The 23,048-nt window shown below is 38.4% G+C and overlaps 1 protein-coding gene across 1 annotated transcript; it reads right to left on the reverse strand.

Moving 5' to 3' along the window:
• Positions 1-2,548: 2,548 nt before the first annotated feature.
• Positions 2,549-22,576, reverse strand: LOC132157294 (PDZ domain-containing protein 7-like). The gene is made up of 16 exons (XM_059566580.1): positions 22,371-22,576; positions 20,875-21,504; positions 19,960-20,097; positions 19,651-19,825; positions 17,741-17,917; positions 17,463-17,610; positions 16,381-16,441; positions 14,517-14,978; positions 13,073-13,279; positions 12,143-12,318; positions 11,443-11,534; positions 11,235-11,326; positions 10,882-10,953; positions 8,707-9,291; positions 7,417-7,517; positions 2,549-3,374 (listed from the first exon to the last, which is right to left on the reverse strand). The coding sequence occupies exons 2-16, from the start codon at positions 21,056-21,058 to the stop codon at positions 3,225-3,227; spliced, it is 2,820 nt and encodes a 939-aa protein (XP_059422563.1). The 5' UTR covers positions 21,059-21,504; positions 22,371-22,576; the 3' UTR covers positions 2,549-3,224.
• Between the last annotated feature and the right edge of the window lie 472 nt (positions 22,577-23,048).

Consider the following 23,048-nt stretch of genomic DNA (forward strand, 5'->3'; position numbering starts at 1 on the left):
AATCATCTTAATATTTTTTCATTCAAGGCCAGATTATTAACTTCAGTATTGGTCAGACTGGTTCACTGTTTACAATATTTTTTTTATTATTATCATTGACTATCTGAGAAACAGAAGATAATGATGCCATATTTTTCTCAGTCTGCTAAGATTATCAGATTATTAGAAACCATGATTATCAGGTTCATCTCTGTAGCACTGACATGTTATTAGTGTATGAAAAGAGCTCTCTTACCCCTGGACAATCTCCTGTGCATTTCTTCCTGACATGTCAATCACTCCCCTTGAAAAATATATGTGTAAATATTCCTCATACTATAGTATTATTGACATTCTATATATTTGTTTTTACACACACAAAATATCTTGAAGGTGTAACCACTGTGAATAGACCAAAGCAAATTAACGTTTAATCCTTTTGCCCTCATGTATGTGCTTGTGTATGTTTCCTTTGTCAATCTGTAGTCTTGTATGTATATTTTCCTACTGTAAAAATTTCTTGTAAAAATGTGTTTTTAATTAAAGAATGTTGCCTCATTTTGAGTCTGGTGTTTTAAAAAATTTACCTAGTCAACAATTTTACTTTCAATTTTTAGAGCTTTCTTTAAAGCTATTATATTCATATCCTAATTATAAAATGTTTAGAAATGCATGTTGAAGAACTACTGTATAATAACACAAGTAACTGTTGTTAGAAATGAACAAAATTTTAATTGTGAGCAAGTACACCATAAATACGTCTTCCGAACTTTTTTGTGCCCTACTATTATTAATTTTAGAACTGTCAAAACAGATTTCGCAGGAAACTGCATGTTTCTGTCATTCCTCCATGCGTGTTTGCATCAAATAAAAGTAAACTATTGGTGGAAGTTGTATCTTAAACCTACAACAAATGAACCTTTAGCTGAAAAAACTTTGCAAACAAAAAGAGAAAATGACAGTGTGTGTAATAATAGATGAATCAACACCAGCTTGGTTTTAGTTTACAAAGCTTTACATTTGCTGAGCATTGACTGGGTTCACAAAACAACATTGGTAAATGCTGGTAACAATACCAAACTCCAAACCAGTTATTACTAGTACTTTCTACTAGTAGTACTAATTTGTCTATAAATAGCCTACTAGCCGAGTTAAAACACTTTACACCCTTTTTCCTGAACTTATACAAAATCTCAATGTTTAATTTTAATGTCAGCACACTGGCATGCATTTGTAATGTTATTTTAAAACAATTATATATTTTTTAAATTTGTCATATATCCGTCTTTCATCATTTATTGATTTCGCTCAGGCACACCCGTGTGCTTTAAACTGTCAGATTCTTCCGTGTAGTATAGCCAAAGCACAACTCGCGTAATCAAAATAATGTTCCTCCTCAGTAACTTGTAGTTCTATGCTTCAACCACTTGAGGTTACAATAGCGAATCTTTAATCATTTGTACTTTATCATTTAGAATCAGAATTCGAGTCGAAAGAGCATACGCATTGGAAACCGGCAATATTTAACCTTTTTATTTATAATCACACAATGACTTTTGTAATAAAACGAATTGCAAAAATGCAGACCAGATGCTTTTCAGATGCGTACAGAGAAAAACGTCCAGTATATAACACTGATCCTAAAATCATCACAACGTTTAGATCTTAATTGCACAGTCCATATGTGCAGCTTTAAGGCACAAATATAAAAAAAAATACTAAGCATAAGCACAAGTTGCCAAAAATAGAAATTCTCTTAAAGCACAGGATGTGAACTGAGACATGGATCCTCATTTGTAATAATCCCCCAGACATTCACTAAACCAAACCAGCAATTTGAGACCTAATCTCAATCTCAATCCATACTGTGGCTGTGTGTAATCTCTCTCAGGCATAACTGTAACCCGGATGGATGGGTATGACTTATGATTATGTCATGCCAGTGTGCTCTTATCTAGCTCCAGGCTTAAACTGCAACCAAAAATAGATATCTCATGTTTAAACAGGATCCTTTAATGGTGGAAAGGATGAGTTATGACTGTTTTATTAGATTTTATAGAATGAACTGGAAAAAGAAAAGGAATACATTCAAAAGCAAATAACTTTCAACGGGAAGGGGAAAAGTCAGCATCTGTGAATGGCCAATAGCACTCTCTGGAAGCCCATTTTTGGATTCTTGCTCAGGGGTTTGCCTTGACCCCCACCAGACATGATGGCATGATTTCTCTTTTAAACCAAGCAAGTGGCCACCGTTTATACCCTGCAGCACCAAGGCCCTGATATACTTCAAGCAAAATTCAAGAACTGGTGTGATGTCATTTTGAACAAAATCAGGCATAATGTTAGTTAAAGTTTGTTTCAGGAATTTAAAGTAGCTTGACAGAAAAGTTTGCTTCAGCTGTAAACACATTCAAACAACCATTGGTCCATGGTGATTATGTAATACAGTAGATAAGTGTGCTCTGGGGCTCTGCCTTCTTTGATGGTGAAATCTTCTGTTCATTTCTTCTGTTCAGGCTGTCAAGAGTAAACACATGAACACACTGGAAAGCTAAAGCTGCAATTCCAATTTCTAAGTGACACTGTTACTGTTTATTCCATGTTTAGTACTGTAAATCTGCTATAAAAATATGACATGACTTGACTGGAGTGCCAAATTGCAGAGCCTGTGCAAACATATCCACTTCGCTATGATCAGCAGCTTTCTTAAAGGAATGGTTCACCCCAAAAATACAGAAAATTTGCTGATAATTTACCAACCCTCAGAATATCCAGACTAAAGTCATGTAGATTACTTGAGGATTACTGTGATGTTTTTATCAGCTTTGGACTCTCATTCTGATGGCACCCATTCACTGATCCATTGATAAGCAAGTGTTAAAATGTTATTTCTCCAAATCTGTTTCAATTAAGAAACCAACTCATCTACATCTTAGATGGCTTGAGGGTAAATCTGAAGCTAAATGAGTAAATCCTGAGCAAATTTTCACTTTTGGGTGAACTATTCCTTAAACTGCTGTTTTCTCACCACTGTCATTTTGAGAGAAGTGTGTGCTGCACATATTTACATATCCATCTAATTGCTGCTCTCACCAGTGTGGGCGGCATCATGATGTTTACAAACAGTTTACCACTGCTCATGTATTTCAAATTTCTTTTAACTCAAGTGAAGAATGAAAGAGAGCTTTGCCTTATTAATATTGAGGCCTTTACTACAAACTCATTGAGTTTCAGGCTGCTTTCAGTCAGTCTCTCGGGTTCTTGGGAACTTTGACGATAAACTCCATGGGGTCTTTGGCCTTGTTGCTGAAAGCCCTCCGAATGGCATCCACCGCATGCTGATGTGTAACACCTTGGAGGGACTCTCCGTCTACCGACACCAGCTCGAATCCAGCCTACACGCACACACACACAAAAAAAGAGATTTCTAGAAAAGTTCAGGTGTAGGACTTGATCATTAATGCAGATGTCTGTTTTCCCGACACATCCCTGAGTATTTCTGGCAGAGCGCAGGCAGACGCACGCTGTCTGAATGGCAGGAAAAAGCAGATGCTACAGGCACAGGAAGCCACTCGTTTCCTTTGTTCTCCTTCGTTAATACCTGTGAGTGATCTCATCTGGCCTGTTTCAGACTGTGTGTGTGTGTGTGTGTGTGTGTGTGTGTGTGTGTGTGTGTGTGTGTGTGTGTGTGTGTGTGTGTGTGTGTGTGTGTGTCAAGGCTCTGCCAGTGGATGACATCAGCTTATTATACTTCAGAAATTGATGTTTTTCTCTGTGATTGTAACCACTGGCAGACCAGAAGCACAGATGTTTCTTGCAGGTCAAAAACACATGGCATATCCATCAGCTCTCATCTAAACGCATCTCTGACAGCACTAACAGCATAAAACTAAGTTAAAGAGTGAAACAAATTATTTGGCAGAACCAAATTATGCACACCAGTCTCTAGGAGAGCATAACCCAAAAGTTCAACACTCACACTGATGCAGGAGCGTGTCTTTGGAATTATATCTTTCCTGCCAGGAAAAAAAGTACAAAGTACAGCTGCGCTCACAAACGAACTTTAGTTCAAAGTAGGCACATTTCCTCAGTCACGATCTCTTACCAGGATGCACCTGTTTAATGAACTCTCTACACCCATCCTTAGCGGTCAGGGTCTGTTTTCATGCTCTTTATTGGTCAGAACAAACACAAAAAACTGTCTTCTTATAGAGACAGTATATTTCTCTGTTCATACTCACTTAAATAGAACTGGAAAACATATTATTTTGGCTCATCATTTTCAGCTAAGAGTGTAATTTCTTCTGTGAAACACAAAAGAAGATATTTTGAAGAATGTTGTTGACCACTGACTTCCAATGTATGCTGCTACTCCCTAAACATGTGATATCTGTTGAAGTAGACTTCTCTGACAATAATCGCTCATATGGAACGCCTTGGGATGTCCTCAATGAAAGGCAATGACAGGGTCACGCAGATTATGATATAACATAAATATTGTAATTTATTTAACTTTCAAATGTATATATGAATATGTATCTAATAAAGTCAAAATGTATATGTTTAGACTGTTAACAGATTGTAGTGGTCTCATCTTGTGCGCTTTCTTTCCTACATGCAGCCTTATATTTAACTCTCCTGTGGGAAATAAAGTAAAATAAAAAAAAATGACAGAGCCTGTTTCTCACTGGTTTTACTTTGTTCCACCTATTCATACAATACATTATGCAAATATAACATTTATCGCCATAACCATTCATAAATACTATGAATACTACTATGCTACTTTATACTTTAAATAATTTGTATAATAATAACAACATTTATTGCAACCGCTCCATTGCAGAGCCTTTAAAAATCTCTTTCAACGGCTGTGCTCCATCGTTAGTTGGGTGATATTCCCTCTGTACTTCCTGTGAAGTGATGTATCGATGTGCCCTTATTCCCTATGCCGTTTGTAGTGCACTTTGAACTGAACATGTATACGCTCCCTTGTGATCCTTATGAAAATATTTGTTGCAGAATGCTGAACACATTTATAATTTATTATTTATTCAGTTTATATAGAGGTCTATGTTTTGGGTGAATACTTTTGGCCCCACCTGCCCTTATAGATTAGCAATGCATGGCTAAGACTATTCCAGTCATTGAGAGTGAACCCAAAAGTAGAACACAAGAACTACTAAAGAGCATTATTAAGAGTTTTTTAAAACTTAATGCAACACACTCTTTTTGTGTCCCTTTATGGACATTTAGGGGCCTAAGATTTATTTAAGCTGACATTCTCTTCAAACAGCACTTACATTAAGGAGACCGCAGGGACATCATCAGTCTTTTTTTGTATGCCATCTGCCTTTTTGACTAAAAACAAATCACCAAAGCATTCTATGGTTTCAGTGGACAAGTGGAGTCATTTATCAGTGGATAGCAGAGAACATCACCGTGTGCATGGAGAGAAAGAAAGAAGCTGACTCACGGAAGAATAGAAATCAATGTGTTTGGTGCACATACAACGGAATAGAAACATATTTTCAAATATTTTCAGATTGCATGGCTTTTTACAGTGCTGGTTAGAAGTTAATTGCAATTATATATACACGTCATTAACCATCACGTCATCACTCTAGCAACCACTCAGAGCACCCTAGTAATGGCTTAGCAAATACTGTGAAAGTTATCAAGCCCCCTTGTGGTGGCAAGTTTTGCACAGACAAAACTCCCTTGAAATTTTCTCCAGAAAATGCCCAAATATAGTTAAATCTGTTAGTAAAATGGAGCCCTCTGTATTTATAAGCTGAAGAATGACTGTCAAGAACAAGACAACAGACTATAATCAAGATGAAAAAGAGAGTGCTGGACTAATTACACACGAACCGAAAGAGCAGACTCTGTGGAGCCCCAAAACATACACAACACCTGACCTCCGTCTGCCATGCGTGTCAACAACTTTTGATAAGAGGGATGTGACTGCAGACAATGTGTGACAGAAACCTGACCTCCATGCTGCCAGAGCATACTCGCCGCTCAGATAATACAGTTATCAGGAACAGGAAGCATGTCAACAGGGCGCTCCACACTTTCCCTCTGCAGGCTTGTTAATCTGCAGAGCTCAGTGAAGATAACTGCTCTGAAGACTCTCACGGCTTCAGGGTGAGACAACAAGTGAATTGAGTGGAATGTAAATTAGTCTGCCTTTGGTATGAATGGAAATACCCACTAGTCTTTCACACCAAGTCCAGTTGGAGGCCAGAGATGAGTGGATGTTCTTGGCAACTGAGGGGTTTTGAGCCTGACACCAGATCTCCTGAGTGTGGCAATACAAGCCTCTCAGAGCAGGCCAGGGAAATGCTGTCACCTGATAGGCTGTAATCGACAAGGATGCGGCTTCTCTTGACAAACACACACACAAGCGCACATACATATATGGGATTCCAGGGTTTTAACCTTTTATGCTGGGTAACAGAGGTGCTGTTGGTATCATGCGTTTAACTTCTGTGACCTTTTGCCCTCATTCTGCCTCATTTCAGATGTAAAGATCTGGATGTTTTGTAGACACGGTGGTACATAAAATGTCTGTACACCAGCTGAAATGACTAGCGTGACATCTATCTTCATGCTTGATCTACCAGCTCCATCATGGTCTACCAGCAAGACCAGCAGCAAACTAGAGCGAACCAGAGTAAACCGGCCTGGACCAAGCAGGTCTTTCCAATAGAGATGTACAGCATGTGTTCTTATGTGCCAAAAGCTTCCTTAAAAAGAAGCAGCTGACTCAAATATTGTGTTTTATGGTCTGGTTGATGTAATTCATCATTGATGAATGAGTTGCACCACTTAAGCATATAAAAATGCCTCTGCGCTCAGCTAACGTAACTGAGTTCTAGTTGTAACCAAAACAGAAATCACAAGGCCTGCAGCCGTTGATCATTCCCAGACCTTCCTAATAATGATCGAGTGATAAACACACTATTCATCAACTAATAATGCTAGGATGAATCCTACTAGCAATATCCTTATACATTATTTGCAGCAATGGTACAGAATTTGATAAAGGAGTTTGTGTGAGACACTTATGCTACTTTGTCTTGTTTGTCTTGTTTTCCTGCTCAAAAATCAAAATATGGTTGGTCACTTATAATTTGCATCAATAGATCAAACCAGCTCATTCAAGTCTGAGTCCAAGAGCAGAAAAGGGCAGGGGCAGAGTCAGAGTCAAGACAGAGTCTTCATGCCCCCAAGTCAGAGTCCAAGGCCATATTGTCAGTGTCTTGCTCTTGTAATAGACTCAGAAACATGTGAACTTGACTCTCTTCTGGTCTTGGCCTAGAGTTGGACTCAACCTAGTCGCACTTCTGTTCTATTCTTTTTCAAATAAGCTAGTCTAGACTACAATACTGCTTAGTCAACTGTAGATGAGTCTATATGAGGATCAGTTACCTTCAGAACATTACTAGTAGATGCCGCTCCCCCTGGAAAGATCTTCTCTATCTTCACCATTGGTTGCACCTTTGACTCAATCCCACCTGAGATGCTTATTCCTGCAAAAAGAATAAGAATCATCTAGCCATCCACATTTTAATGATGACTTCAACTCTCTCTCTATACATGCATGAAACAAACACTGCATAACCAATCCATCTACACTATTTATATTCTTATATTGTAGGTCTTTTATTTGGATGGATGTGGAAAACTGAGATTTTAATTGTGCCATAAACGTAACAGATGCTGATTCCAGTCTAGACTAAACATATCAGAGATGCCAGCAGATGTCAACCAGCTGAGCAACTGTCATTAAGATGAACAGAAATAATAATGTTGAGCTTTCTCCAGGACCGTTATAGACATTCTTGAGAACTCTATTACTGGTGGGTTACTGGTTGCACTGGGCAATTCACTGCCATCTTCTGGTGAGGTGGGAAGAATAACTGTAGGAGAATCTCTTCTTTAATACTAATCTATCAGTTATTATATGGTCTTTTTTCCACAAAGTTCTTTTTTCTTATTTTGTAAGTGTATGCTACATACTCAGAAAAAAGGTACAAAAACCATTACTGTGGTAGTACCTTTTCAAAAGCTTTTTAACTTATTTACCTCTAAACCTTTTCCTTTACCTGCATATTAATACCTTAAAGGTGCATACTGTCCTAGTACCAAGAGTGTACATTTAAAGACCGCTTTTGTGCATTTTTTTTTATTCTGTGTCCAGAATGAATCACATGCTCTGCAAATCTACTGTATTAATAGGCTTTAGTCTATTAATACTCACAAACAGAGATCTGAACAAACTCTAACCCTAAGTATAAAACTTTGGAATGTAACTCATCAAGCACTGTTTCTATTATGAGCAATAATTGGCCTTTTGAGAAGAGATTACTTTTCTAAGTGATCATATTACACTGGTGAATGATACAAATGTCATGATTCACAATGAAGGAGGGACCTAAAACATGTCTATGAATCAAAATATAATAGAGGATTGAGTGAATTTGGGAATTTGGAAACCGCCCAGAGCATTCTACAATCCACATAGCAACAAATCCATAAAAAAAAAAAACTGCAGAGCAACCTGGCAACCACCCAAAAGACCCTAGATATGTGGGGGCAACTTTTGCATAGCCAAGCATAAATACATAATCAATTTATTTTGGTCAGAGAGAAATGGGATGTTTGACATTTGAGAAGCGTTGCAACACAGCCAGAATACAGCAACTCAGAGTAACTCACCAAGGGACTGTTTGGTCTTGGAGATAGTAACTGTGGTTAGTTCATACTCCTGCTCTGGTGGGGTTTCTTGGCTGTCTGAGTGTCCATTCACTGGTTCTTTCCAGCCCTGATCCGAGCTGGGCGCAAAAACCTGGGTCAATGGTGTCCTACTCCGGCGCTGTGCACTCATTACGGTATGCTTTACCTCTTTACCATTCTGGGATTTGTCTGATTTCATTCGATGTCCATTCCTATAAGGGGATCTCCCTCGCTCTGGGACAGAATCACCCCTGCTGGATAAAGAGTCATGGTGTGATGTCCTGGGGAAACCGTTGTCTTTTCTCTGGGGGGAGCGTCCGGTGCGTTCGGCGCTGTGAGGAGACTCTGAGTGTGTCCAGCTGGGCCGAGCAGGACTCAGTGAACGATTACGGAGCGAGTCTGTGATGTAAGTGTCCACTGGTACATCCAAGAGTGGTGTGAAAGCTCGAGGAGGAGGAAGACGTCCAGTCGGTAAACCTGCCAAACGCAGCCGTTCCAGTCCTTCAATGAGCTGCCGTTCTCTCTCCAGATCCTGTACCGGCTGAAGGTGGAATCCACCCCGGTAATCTGTGATACAAGAGGATATTAAAACCATTTCTCACACATTCTAAACTTAATCCCAGGTTATCATCACTCTATGAATATAGTCAGTGCTAAATGGCACAACAAACAGTAAGATTTTTAGAAAGGAAAATGTAAAAGAGAAAAAGAACAATTAGGGAGAATCAATAAATTATTGATCATTTACTGCAATTGTGTGCATAACATGTAATCCATAAAAAAGTAAGTGTAATCTGATTATGAGCATTATAAAATGTAATATTCTCTTATTACAAGTACTTGATTTTTTTAATGTGATACCTAATCCAAATTACATGTAATCACTTACTACCCAGCTCTGCGTAGTGGTGTTAGCTCCACTTTTACCAGAAATTATGAAACCCGTCTCTTGTGAAGGGTTAGCACCACTTTTGCACCATTGAAATATTAGAGCTAGATGCTTAACAATAGGCATCCAATCGCATCCCCATTTTAGTCTGAAAAGTCCATTTCAGAGAAATATATAGGCTTCTGTTTACCCAGGGTTTAGAATGACCCAGGGTCAACTATTTTCAAGTGTTTTCAAAAGCCCTTTTTACCCTAACTGTGTAAGTGTGGCTAAAATGTACAAATATTTTGGGGGGCTACTGGATGTCAAGGTATTGCCATCATAGCATATAGGTAAAATTATAGGTTTAGAAACACAACTGAAAATTTTGAATCAAAGAGTTCCTCTTCCCACGAATATACATAATTATGGTATAAAAGCTGAATTCATTTACATCTCCTTAAATCAGTGCAGATGTTACGAAACCTCACACACGCACTTTCCCTTTCATCCAGAAATGTGAGCGACAATCACACATTCATATCCATTGAGTAAGCAGCAGTGTGGCGTTGCATACATGCACATCTCGCTCAGATTTCAGGGGCCTCTAGCACAGAGAGTTTTGAATTACTCTTCTGTGGACATCACAAAGGAGCTGCATTAAGTCTCAGACCTGCGTGGGTGGACACTTGAAGGTTAAACAATGCAAGGCGCCTTTCTTGCATTTCAGAAATGATTTCCATTCAAAAGTCAGAGGCACATTACAGCACGACAATGTGGACAATGACAGCGGTCACTGTGCACTCCAGAGTTAGAGGTTAGGAGGTCGTGCAGTGTCAGCAGCAGAAAGAAACAGGCAGGCTTTTTGGCAATAAGAGACATATTATCTTCTTTTGGCAGTGATGCATGTTGGGCATCCTGCAAATGATGCATGTGTGTCCTAAATGGCAGCTTACAATGAAGAAAACTGCATGTTATTAAAAAGTGATGGTAGTGTGTACAGTAACAAAGGTTTTAGAAAGGGAGGAATTGTGTGTGTGGATTAAAAATCAGCAACAGGACATTTGTAGTATATGTTTGTGTGTGTATACGGTTAGACATTCATTTCAGGATATGAAATGCCTGGTGTAGAAAAGAGTTTGTGTCTTTTCCTACAGGGATCACTTGGAGGACATTGTACAGCACTGTAAATGGATGAGTAAACTCAGAATAGAATAGAATAGAATAGAATAGAATAGAATAGAATAGAATAGAATACGACATTCCAGTTCACACCAGATATAGGTTACCTGGGATGGGGGTTATTAAATGGCGACGGGGTGTTCCACCATGACGAGGAGAATGCAGGACAGGAGATCTTACTGGGGAACCACAAAAAAACACAATGAAAGGTTCACATTAATTGGATTCAAATTAAAAATCCAGATTGTTCACTATCAAGTGCTCAGCATATATGAACTTATTCAGTACTGTTAAAATCATCCAAAGACAAAGCTCAGCTAAAGTGTTGTTTTGATTTGGGGTTTGTTTGGCCCCATTTATGGAAAACATTAATAATACAAAATTAGTAGTTATCAAAACTTTTGACTAGTACTACCCAAACATGGAAGCTAAAATGTAAAAATCTGAAACTTTTTCTTACCAGAGCGGTTTTTGAGTATGTCATAGGCTTCAAGCTCAAAGGGCAACACCATACTGTCAAAACGGCCCAGATCTGTGGGAGGGATGATCATTCTATATAAAAGAAAGTGAATGTTAAATTAAAACATTCCACACATGAATAGTGCAAACACAGGCAGGAGATATATAAATATATGCATTTCAGAAGCTGACATTGAAACACTCCTTACCTAACCTCCCTCAGCAGCAGAAGCTTCTCAGGCTTGTCCAAGATGGCCAGCAGGGGGCGCACCAGATCCTCAACCACACGCTCAACTAGAAACTAAAGAACAGAAGGAGATGCCCTAGCTCTATAACTATTTACTCCTGATAATGTGAAATAGTCACAAGCACTGGATTTAAAGTCTAAATCTGACCAAATTCGCACAAAGAATGAAACATTCTTGCAATTTAGGGTTCACAATCTGTCAATAAAGTACTACACAGTTTTGTAGTAATGAAGTAATACGGTCTGCTAGTATTTCACAAGCACTAACCGGATAACTGTAAAAAAAAAAAAAAAAAAAAATTTAGGTGTAGAAACTACTAGTAATTTCACAAATAATTAGAAAGAATCTAGAAGTAATGCATTAAATGTGAATTTATTTTTAAATAGTAAGACTGAGGTGTTCTCTTGTAAAACACGCTCCAGTTTTGTTTTTAATTACAACTAAAATGTAATACTCAGTAGAGCTCTGTACGATACATGTACGATTGATAACTTGATCTCAATCATAAATGACAAGGCAAATCCCTCTTCTGTAAGCATAACCAGCATGCACATTGATTAGTGAGAAATATGCATAGCAAGACAATAGAGCCTCATACCTGTTAACCCGCATAAAGTCATAAATAAGACAATATTTCAACCCAGCAGACTTTTAGACTCACCCTTTTACAGTGTCTCATGACAGCCACTACCTCATCCTCGGTGAGCAGTTTGCGGGCCATATCCTCCAACATGGCCATGGTCTCCGGGCTGGGGATGGGGCTGTGCTCCCTCATACCAGCTCGAGTCTCTCTGGGAGAACTCAACAGGTTAATTATGGGTCGACCCCGCTCTTTACCTGAGGAGACAAATGCTAGAGTCAGTCTACGATGACAGAGATTCTCATTTAAAGATCTATGGTTTATGGTTTCTTCTAAAGCTCTATCTTTTGGCTCCATGAAGAATCTATTGAAGCTTTCCATTGCACAAAAAATATCCATTACTGTTAATTGTAAGGTTATTTAGGGGGCCAAAAATAGTTTTATACAGTAGGGGTGTCCAATCCTGCTCCTGGTTGGCCAACATCATGCAGAATCCCAACACACTTGCCTCTAAGTTTCTAGTGAGCCTGAAGACCATGATTAGCTGGTTCAGGTGTCTTTAACTAAAGTTAAAGCTAAACTTTGCAGGACAGTGGCCCTCCAGGAACAGGTTTGGACACCCCTGTTCTATGGCATCACAGCAAAAAACCCATTTTAAAAAAGTAAACTAATTGCAATTATGTACAGACTGGCAAATCTGACTGGCTGACAAGCTGTGATTAGCTTGGAGTTTTCAATGTGTTTCTAAGTTCTGCTGCAGTGTGCACTGTAGAGAAGGAAGCTAAGCAATTCATCATTAGCTGAGCAAAACCACAGGGGTTGGGAGTCAAGGCCACTCCAAGAGAATCACCGCAGAACAGTGTACAGAAAAGCAGCTCTCTGATTTAGCCTCTTTAAAAACTCATTATGCTGCTTTCTGGCTTTTCAAATGCAAATATCTTCCTCAGCTATTCCCTGGTATCCACAGAAAGTGATCCTCATCAAAATATGTTCAGTCACATGTGTACTCACCAGGTTCATTATCTAAATGTTTTGGGGATTTGGATCTTCCTCTGTGACCGTCACCTGACCCTTTGTCCTTCCTGTCTCTAGAGGACGACCTTTCCCGCCTGCGTCCACTTTTAAAGAGCAAGCTGACAAAGGTTTTGGAGCGCTGCAGGGTGCTTCTCTCCGTCTCTACCTTGACCTTTTGATGCCTCCTTTTCTTCTGCTTGTCCTCTGATCAACATTCAAGCAGAAATATGTCAAAGAGTGATTTCCAGGCAAAAAATACTGAATAAATAAATGTTCACAAGGAAAACTTGAACATGCTCAGGTGATAAAATGTATTATAGGTGGCAGAGGTTCCAAATTCAGCCCTGAGCAATGGTGACCCAGAAACTGGAGAGTCACTGAGATCACAATCCTGTTTCATCACTACTGTGTCTTCGAGAAAGTCATTTAACCCCAGGTCACTGCAGGATGAGTGCACTTTTTGGTTGAAAACAGCTACTTTGAATTCTCACAATGACTGGATATAATGGAGTGATTTTTTTGTATTTTATATATATATATATGTGTGTGTGTGTGTGTGTGTGTGTATGTATATATATATATATATATATCACCTACTTGTTCTTGTAAAGTTTTTGGAATTCATAAAGTTTATTTAATTTTAATTACTATAAAATATTATGATAAAGCAAACAAGCAAAAAATATAAAATAAGTAACTGTACCGAGACCCACAGATGACATGCTGGGGGAAAAAATTCTTAATTTTTGTCCATGATATCTATTTTTTCTTCTTCATGTTAATAAAATAAAATGAGAAAAAGTTCCTAAAATAGGTGTCTTGTCTTTCTATTTTTGATTTGGGGTGAAATATGACCTGGACATGTTTCTGTGAGATTTATCGAAGAAGAGCTTGTTATGTTAAGTTGTGATGGAAAGTATTTGTTAAAGGCCACAAAACTTCCAGTCATTTATCTCCACAGTGTGAGGTATTAAGCCTGGCAAATAAAACAGGATGATATATAATTTGCTGTGTGGATTTTGAGCATACATTTCTCAAGGTATCAGATTCTCTAGTCTGAACCGTTAATCTTTCACAGCAAGATCCCGTGCAGTAATGCTGATGTATTATGCATTCAACCAAGTTCATTTAAATGCAGTGATACAATGCTATATATTTGACAAACAGACGTCACGTAGCAGTGTGACTCTAAAGGTCAATTGCTGGTTTTCAACAACACATTTTCTATTCTGAGCGGAGCTTCCACAGCGTGGTGTGTGTATCAGATAACCCAAGATCCTCATCACTGATCTGATTGTGACCTTGGGCCTCATCACTACAGCTGAGATATGAGTTACATCAGTGACACAAACACAGGACGGCCCTGTGCAGCTCAACTCATTTTGATTCACAGCCTTCTGACAGACTGTTTTTTATCTCTTCAAAACCAGCCCTACTGTACCTGACACAGTGATGTGACTCTGAGATCGGCGGATGGGTTTGCGAGGCTTGCTGAGAGCCATTAGGACTGCCGTTTTAGGAGAGTCCAAAGTCTCTTTATCCCCAGCAGAGAAGGTCCTTGTCCGAGTTTTGGCAGTCCCGCTGCGTATTACTGTGTCTTTTAACATGACAGTTTCGCCAACCGTTCGGCTGGTTTCTGTGGTTAAGACCCTACTAGATCTTGATGAGGCATCGGGCTCCTGCGGGTCCGTCTGCATGGCGGTCTCTATCCGTTCAGAGCTGGGCCGGCGTGAGCGGTCCTCAGTGGAGATACAGACATCCACCATCTCTGAGCCAAACACAGGAGGGAACATGACCTGCGAGAGACCACTGAGAGAGCTGACCGGCGTCCCGGAGGAGAGAGAGGAAGTGGAGGAGTAGGAGTCTGAACCCTGGGAGGAAGCGGGCTGGCCTCCATTAGCCACTAAGGGGAAAAAGTAGAGATTTTCATTTATTATTTTTAAAGATAAAAAGTTGGATTACTCAGTGCACTGGAGATCTGTCATCCATTTCATTAAAATTACAGTAATTTAATAGAAATAAAATTATTTGAATCTTTGACAATTAATTCACACAATTTCAAGGGGAAAAATCTGTCTGCCTAAAATGCTGTGGCAGAAATCATTATAATTATCATCTTCCATATATCAAAGAACCATTAAGATGATAATTTTTTTAGGTCAAGTGTTATCTCGCTCTACGCTAAAAAAAGGTAATTTAAAAATAAAGTAAAAGTGTAAGGTAAATTTACAGATTTTACTCCAGGCCAAAATAAATTTAACTTATGATTTAACTTATTTATTTACATATATATTATATATTTTAATAGATTTATTTTATATATTGTACTATTAATTAATTAATTTATTTATTTATCTATCTACCACTGGGTCCATATCAATACATTCATTTATACAAACAAAATTAAAGCATTAAATCAGATATAAATAGCTTTTTGGGGTAACAACTGCGAGTTGTAAAGTAAAATAAAATAAAATAAAATAAAATGATAACACATAAAGCCTTTATGTATAACGCATTACTAAATAGTTTTAATGCATTAATTTCATCTTGTAATGTGTAGTACAGTCTCATGAATAATTGTTACCACAGTTAATACATTACAACACTTATCAATTCATTGTTACACTATGCATTTTAAATTTGGTTATAATTATTTAAGTTAAGATATAATGTATTACAATGTACATTATAAATAATTATAATGGATTACACCCTTTAATAACCCTTTATAATGCACAAAGGCTTTAAGTAAAATGTTACCAATAAAACAAAATAATAAAATAAAATAAAAAAAGCTTAACAAATAAATCAACAGACATGGTGTCTAAAAGCCTCATAAATATTAAAGTTCTGATGTACTTTTACATCTGAATGAACAAAATATCAATGTCACTTGTGTTAAATATGGAGCAGAATTACAAGAGCTTCTGTCCTGCAACCTAAATACCCCTGAATCACCCTGATGTTACAAACATGCACAATCCTGGATGACTTATCTGAATGTGAACATTACGATCTAATCCGTGGCTATTTTCAGACACTGACATCCATATTAAAATAGAAAACAGAGAATCAGAGGGCAATGAAAAAATCTGGCTTGACATGTGGCCGGTTGGCATTCAGCTTTAATCTGGAGATGGACCATCCCAGTGCACACCAGCAATTAATTATGAAAATTGCATTTCTATAAGATACAAATGCAAATGAGTGAGTTGCACAAGGCACGCAACCTACCCATTAATATATGTACTATTAACAAATAAGATGTTAAACAGTGATGTTTGCAGTTAACGGTTACATACATTTATTAAGCCAGCTGTACTCTGCCACCATCTCCTTGTAAGCAGGATATCGGCCAGCCTCCTAGGACAGGATATTACACAAGACATAATCACAGTGAGAAAAAGAGCTACAGCCTTGCCACATTGCATGCAAGTTCAAAAGTCCTTGGGTATAGTTCATTGTGCAAATTAAGTCCAAACAGCCTAAAAATGACTTCCATCAGTGAAGTCAGAAGGATATGACCTCATTTCTGATGCCCCAGGTGTAGGCTGACCTCACTACAGGCTCACAGTTAGTTTGTTACTCCATAAACATAAAACAATCTCGAACATCATTAAGATGATGGTAGGAGGCAGTTTGATCTGCCTTGCAGGAGTGCAAGTCGCTGTGAGGACAGTGATGTCATGCAGGAGCTAAATTCGAACAGACTGCAGCAAAAAGAATCCCTTTCTCCTTTTGTTTTGACCCTTGTCTGACATTTTCTCACACTGTCACTTCACTTATCAGCAGTAGAGCTTGTACTTACCACCATGAAGTGGCATCAATACCTAACAAAGCAGGCATTTAGCAGCCCTATATACTTATAGCACCACTGCAGGTTTGAGAGAGCCTTGCCATGGGGGCAATGAGAAAAGGCCATAAAACGAGGCTTTCTGCTGATTATAACTTGATCCCTAAGGCCTGGTGAATAATGCACACCCGCTGGCTGTTTTTCACAGGAGGAACCTGAACCCTGCCTGAGTAAAGCGAGCAACCAGGAATGTGACAGCTAAATGCCAGCTGTCTGCTTTGCTATGCTTTCTCACTCCCAGACGCAATAAGAGGCAGTGTTGTTTAACATGCTGTGGTGGCAATTAATATGCCAAAGCACTTTGGAAATCATTTGTCTTGCTAAACTAAAAACTTACATTTCCCTGATAAACTAAGATGTATACAGTACATCGATGTACCTTTTTTAATACTGTCATTAAAAATGGAGTCTCTCTATTATTTATTTGTAAAACTGTGTGGGTGTTATTTCCATAAATAAGACTGTTGATAATGCTGATAATCTCAAATGATCAGATATCAGGTCTATTGCTAATGTTTTGGTTATTCTCACCTTAATGGTCAGCATCACGTGAGTGTGACTCTTTAGCACTTCTACTGCATTGCTGTGTGTGATGTCCTCAAAACTCACTCCATTGGCCGCCAGAATCTGATCCCCCATTTTAATTCCATTTTGCTCCGCCAGGCCACCAGGGTCCAGCCTCATCACAAAATTAAACAAATCATCCCATTAATAAAGTTCAACAATTAACCATAGCATCTAGGCAACAGTTGTCAGGAAGTAGCCAGACACTGAAATGCATCCCTTAAACCCTGGGCATTCTGTCTTACTTTGAGACGTAGATGCCCAGGCCAAACTCTTTGCCACCGCGGATGTTGAAGCCCAGGCAGTAGTCATCTGAGGTTGTGTAAAGGTGCACTATTCTGCGCAGGGCTCCATCTGAACTGGCCTCTGAAGGTGTGCGACCACTTTCTTCCACTACCATTCTTCGGTGAATTAGATCTACCCTGCACACATACATTCATATAAGTTTACAAGCAATAAACAAATAAGTGACTCAATCATTTAAAACATTCTACAGAAAAAAAAAGGTTTTGGGTCCTTAAAACTATTTTAGAAAATAAGGGTTCATCCAAAATCTAAATTCTGCCATTAATTACCCTCATGTCGTTCCAAACCTATAAGGTTTTCAGGTTTTGATGAAATCCGAGAGCTTTCTGACCCTCCATAGACAGCAATCCAACTGACAAGGTCTTCAAGGCACAGAAAGGTAGTAAGGACAGCTTCCTAAAATTACAGTTGAACCAATGATGGCAGATTGACTATTTTAATGATGTCCTTGCTACCTTTCTGGGCCTTGAACATGTCAGTTCTTAAGTTGTGCCCTGAACATTAATGAAGTTCTTAGGGGGTTTGGAACGACATGAGGGTTAGTAATTAATGTCTAGATTTAAGCCACTGGTTCCATGTTGAAGTATTGAGCTGGTCAGGGTGCTCAAAAAAACAGCAGAACCATTTTTGAATGGTTACAGCATTTAAACCTTTAGGAAATCATCTACAAGTGGCTTACTTATAGTTGTATTTTCAGATTAAGTTAAGATAGGAAAAAGTGTTTAATATAAAAAATCCAGTTTTATACACAAGCACACATAAACATATAAATCTTCAGGTGAACTCACATTCACTTCTGTAAAAACTTGCTCACTTTACTATCAGTTAATGAAATGGCTGAGAAGACCACTAAGGTAACTCTACCACTGCTGTATGCTGAAACAGAAGCTGAAGTAAAAGATAACAAGTAAAGGCCAAGAGTCACAGGGTTTCCGCCCTGTTAGTCAAGGCAGGGGGAGAAAGAGCCCATCACTACGCTCTGCTTATCTTCTCAGTTCAGTTAGTCTAATTAAACCCCACCATTCAGCAAATATGCAACAGAAAAATGCCTAAAAATACAGGCTTTCAAACACTAAAAGAGCCTCTAAATGTTCAAGGGCAAAACACACTCTTCTGTTATTAGTTGTCAAAAGGTATTTGGACAGCCTCCAGGAGGCAGAATTGTGGGAGACAGGTCAAGCTGCCATACAAACAGCTACTTTTCTTGCATAATACTAAAGGACATATTGATGCATTTCATTACTTATTTTGTATAACTATGAAAATAAAAAGAATTGCATTTTTAAAACGTTTAAATGCACAGATACACAATATCTCATGCAAAATATACTGTAGTATCTGAAAACTGTATCTGTGTTTAACAGAATACAGGTTTGATGATCAGCCATAAAAATCATCAGTGTAATAGTTCTCAACCAGGCAACTTCAAGAAAAGAAAAAACCACAAGATGACTTAAATTTATGTAATATCTTACAATAAAAAAAATGTAACACCTAGGAGTAGTAGGAATACTAAGAATAGTATTTTACCTTTTAATAACTATTGTTTTATAGAAGAACATACAGAATAAGAATCTTTAATATTCTGGAATAACAAAATAAATCGTAATTAATTCATTTATCAACACTAAACATCACCTAGCTTCTGGTAAGAAAAAGTTTGAAAACAAGCAAGGTTATCATGATTATAACAGAAATAGCAAAGAAAATATCTTAGTCAATATATGGGATTCAAAAAATGGTGCAGAAACATTATAAATGACGTTCAGCCTGACAGAGTGTGCTTAGCCTAATATAAAACATACAAAATAGTACAGTACATCAAGTGAAGTCACAAAAGCTTAATTACCATGTAGTCTTCTCTTTCGAATAGCGGATACCTGGCACCTTCCCCACACGTCTTACCACCATGCGCAGACGATTATTTCCAGTGAGGACTTTGACAGCACTGCTCATAGTGATGCTCTCCAGACTTATTCCATTCACCTCAACCAGCTTATCCCCGACACACAGGCCTGCCAACTCTGCAGTGTGGAGGAAACAAAATCACATTAATATGAAACTCATCAATAGCTTATACTTACATGCCTTGATGAAATAAATCTCAAATGCAAATGTCAGTCCAGTGTCCTCATCAGTTGTAACCCCCTCTGTGTACCTGCAGAACTCTCATCCTCAACTTTGCTGACAAAGATCCCCAGGCCGTGTTCAGAGCCTCCCCGCACACTGAAGCCCAGCCTGCCATCCTCACTTTTGTCCACAGTAATTGTGTGGATGTCTTCACTTTCATCCCCACCTACAGTGCACCAACATCAAATACAAATAGAAAGTTCCTCTGAAAATAAATATAACTCACAAGTATTGTGATGGGTTTCGTCAAAGTTTTTGCTCCTTAGCTAAAGATTCTTTCTTGTGTAATATAATATATCATAATATATTTAAGAATTGCTTGCTTTAAAATTTTTTAAGCTTTATTACATGTTCTTAAAGACAAAAAAGGCAGCCAACAATTTTATTGCATTCAGCAACTCCTTCAATCACAGGATCCTTTTTGTGTTATTTTTTGTAGTTTGATGACACTGTACTGTTAATGTCCTAGAAATGTATGATAACCCAATTTATAGATATGGATCTGGCTGATACCCAAGCAGATGATCATTTTTAGGTTAACAGATAAATGGCAGATATCAAAATTGTAAACTATGCAGATTATAATCTAAAAAAAACTATTTAAAAAAGATTAACCATTTCAAAATATGCAATATCGACTGATACTAATTAATTAAAAAAAAACTCTAATATTAGCCAATAACCAATATAGTTCTATTATATTTGAAAATATCACCTCAACCTGATATATTGAGAAATTTTATATAAACAGTATTTTTCAAATTGGCGATTTTGTATAAATTTGCATTATCTGATTCTTTGACAAATTGCTTTGTGTGGATGACTGCACCACGAAAACGTACAAACGAGAACTACCAATTCACCAAAAAATAAAACCGCAATGAATTGCTATGAGAATGTGTTGGTTACCTGCATCTTGATCAAGCTCTTTTAGTTGACTTACCATCGACAGGTGAATTGATGAGGATGACCCTCCCCATAGGAGAGGAAGATCTCACTCCTTTCTGGCGCTGCTGCTTCTTGTGCAGGTAGCGTGGTAGAGTAGAAGTGCCCGAGGGACCTGGCTGGGCACTGGTCTGAGCCCCATTCGTCATGTCTTTACGTGCCGTGTCAGACGAATGAGCCATGGCAAAGTGCCGACCTCCCCTCTAACCCTCATCCAGGGCCTGAGCTACTAAAGGGAAAGAGGGTGGATAGGGAAAACTAGAGGTTCAGTGGGTCAATACTAGTCACGAGGATTAGATCCACAAAAGGAAACTCCACTGCAATGGTGCAGGAAGAAGCTGCTATGAATCCATTATTGTTCATTTTAGATTACAAGCCATATTGTGACTGGTCTTCACAGAGTGAATTGATCCAAAGGACTCTTGACATAATTATAATAATTTCATGAAACAAATTCTATAATCCAAGAAGTGGCAGAGCAAAGTTTATCCTTATGTGCATTGTTCGGAAGAGAGTCCCACAAAAAATGGCTGTGGGTTAGACTGGAGCATTGGGCAGGAGTCCCTCCTCACTGCCAGTGGAGAAGTCAGTCATCTGGTCCTCCCAGGCCTCAGTGTCTCACCTTTACCTGCCAGTGATCCAAGACGACAGAGAAAGATCTGTGAGAACCCAGTGGCGCAATGACTAATTTCCCGTGGGAGGTAAAGTGATATCAGCAATTATTGCATTCTGGAAAGCTAAGGGTAGCACTGTTTCCACAGCAAGAGATACTGAGCCAATGTGGAACACTAATCTGTTAACATATACTTTTAGAACTTGAATGCATAAAGGGTGTTGCCTCAGCAATTTCATTTACATATATTTGGTTACTGGTTTAGAAGGAAAAAAACATTTTATTAATGGGTTAATCAATTTAAACACACGTTATAGTTATCAATATAATGTTTTTACTGTATTTGTACGTGTAAAGTAAGCAAATTAATAAACCTATATAACAAAAAAAGCAACATGTATAATCATATTCTTAAATTATTCATTTATCCTTACAGTAGCGATAAAACATGATCCATTTTCCTTAAAGAAACCCACTAAATCCAATGCGCCTCAACCCCTTATGTGATCGTGTAGGTTTTTGGGTCAGGCAAGAACAGAAGCTGGGCTGGCGTTGTCATTTTGTTAATCTAAACAGGAAGTTGGCGCTGTCGACTGACTGTCTCATCATCAGCACCTCGGACAGCGCTCAAGCAACAAGTTGCGTAAAGCCCATCGAAACGCTTCAAGACAACATTGTCAAGTCTCGCTTCTCCGAAATAAACAGCCTAGTTTAAATGAATCAGGGTGAGAGGATCTCAAAACTATACAAAGATCACAAGTTAGTAGGAATTACTTGCATTACCAGTAAGATTTATCTATTTACTTATCCCACTTAGGCTGATGTTAATGTGATACATAAATGCAAGAAAAACAAAGTTGGATAAAGTCAAATGCCATTACCTGTCTCCATGTTGTGCCGCGTGACCTCACCTGAGACAAAGACAATATTAGCCTCCTTTAAGCCCGCCTCTCAGCGCATGTGATTGGATTATGTGGAGCAACTCAGAAGGACAGTGCACAAACTCATTTGGTCCAGTGGTTGACAATCGTCACTCATAGCATAAGAGTATTATATGAACAGTGGTCTTGTGAAACAGATCCAATTAAGTCTCACGTTGGTCTGACAGTAAGCGTCCGTTGCCATCATCAGGCGCTAAATAAAGCGAATTTCAACAAGATGTAGCCTATGCTTCTATTTTCTTTGGTGGTTAAATTATCTATCGTGATTATCGTAAATTAAATTTATCGTGATCGTGGTTGCAGTTAGGACTGTTTGATCTTGAGAATTTCTTTTGATCAAATGGTGAAGGTGGTTTCCGTCTTTAGGATAAACCGTAATCGATCCCCTTTGGAGCATCAAGGAGATAAGAACATCTTTCATGACACTATACTGCCATGTAGTGGTCATTGAAGGACATTTCTGTGAATATGGTTTTTAACCCAGTTAATCCCAGCGGTCACAATAGTGACTGTAAAGCTCTTGATAAAGCTCTAAAAACCTTACTGACTGATTTAGTGCATTCCCTGCAAGTATGGAAAAAAATAAAGGGTCTCGATTAAACATGTGCAGGGAGAGTG

This window comes from Carassius carassius, chromosome 14, assembly GCF_963082965.1.
Source record: "Carassius carassius chromosome 14, fCarCar2.1, whole genome shotgun sequence".
Classification (NCBI taxonomy): domain Eukaryota; kingdom Metazoa; phylum Chordata; class Actinopteri; order Cypriniformes; family Cyprinidae; genus Carassius; species Carassius carassius.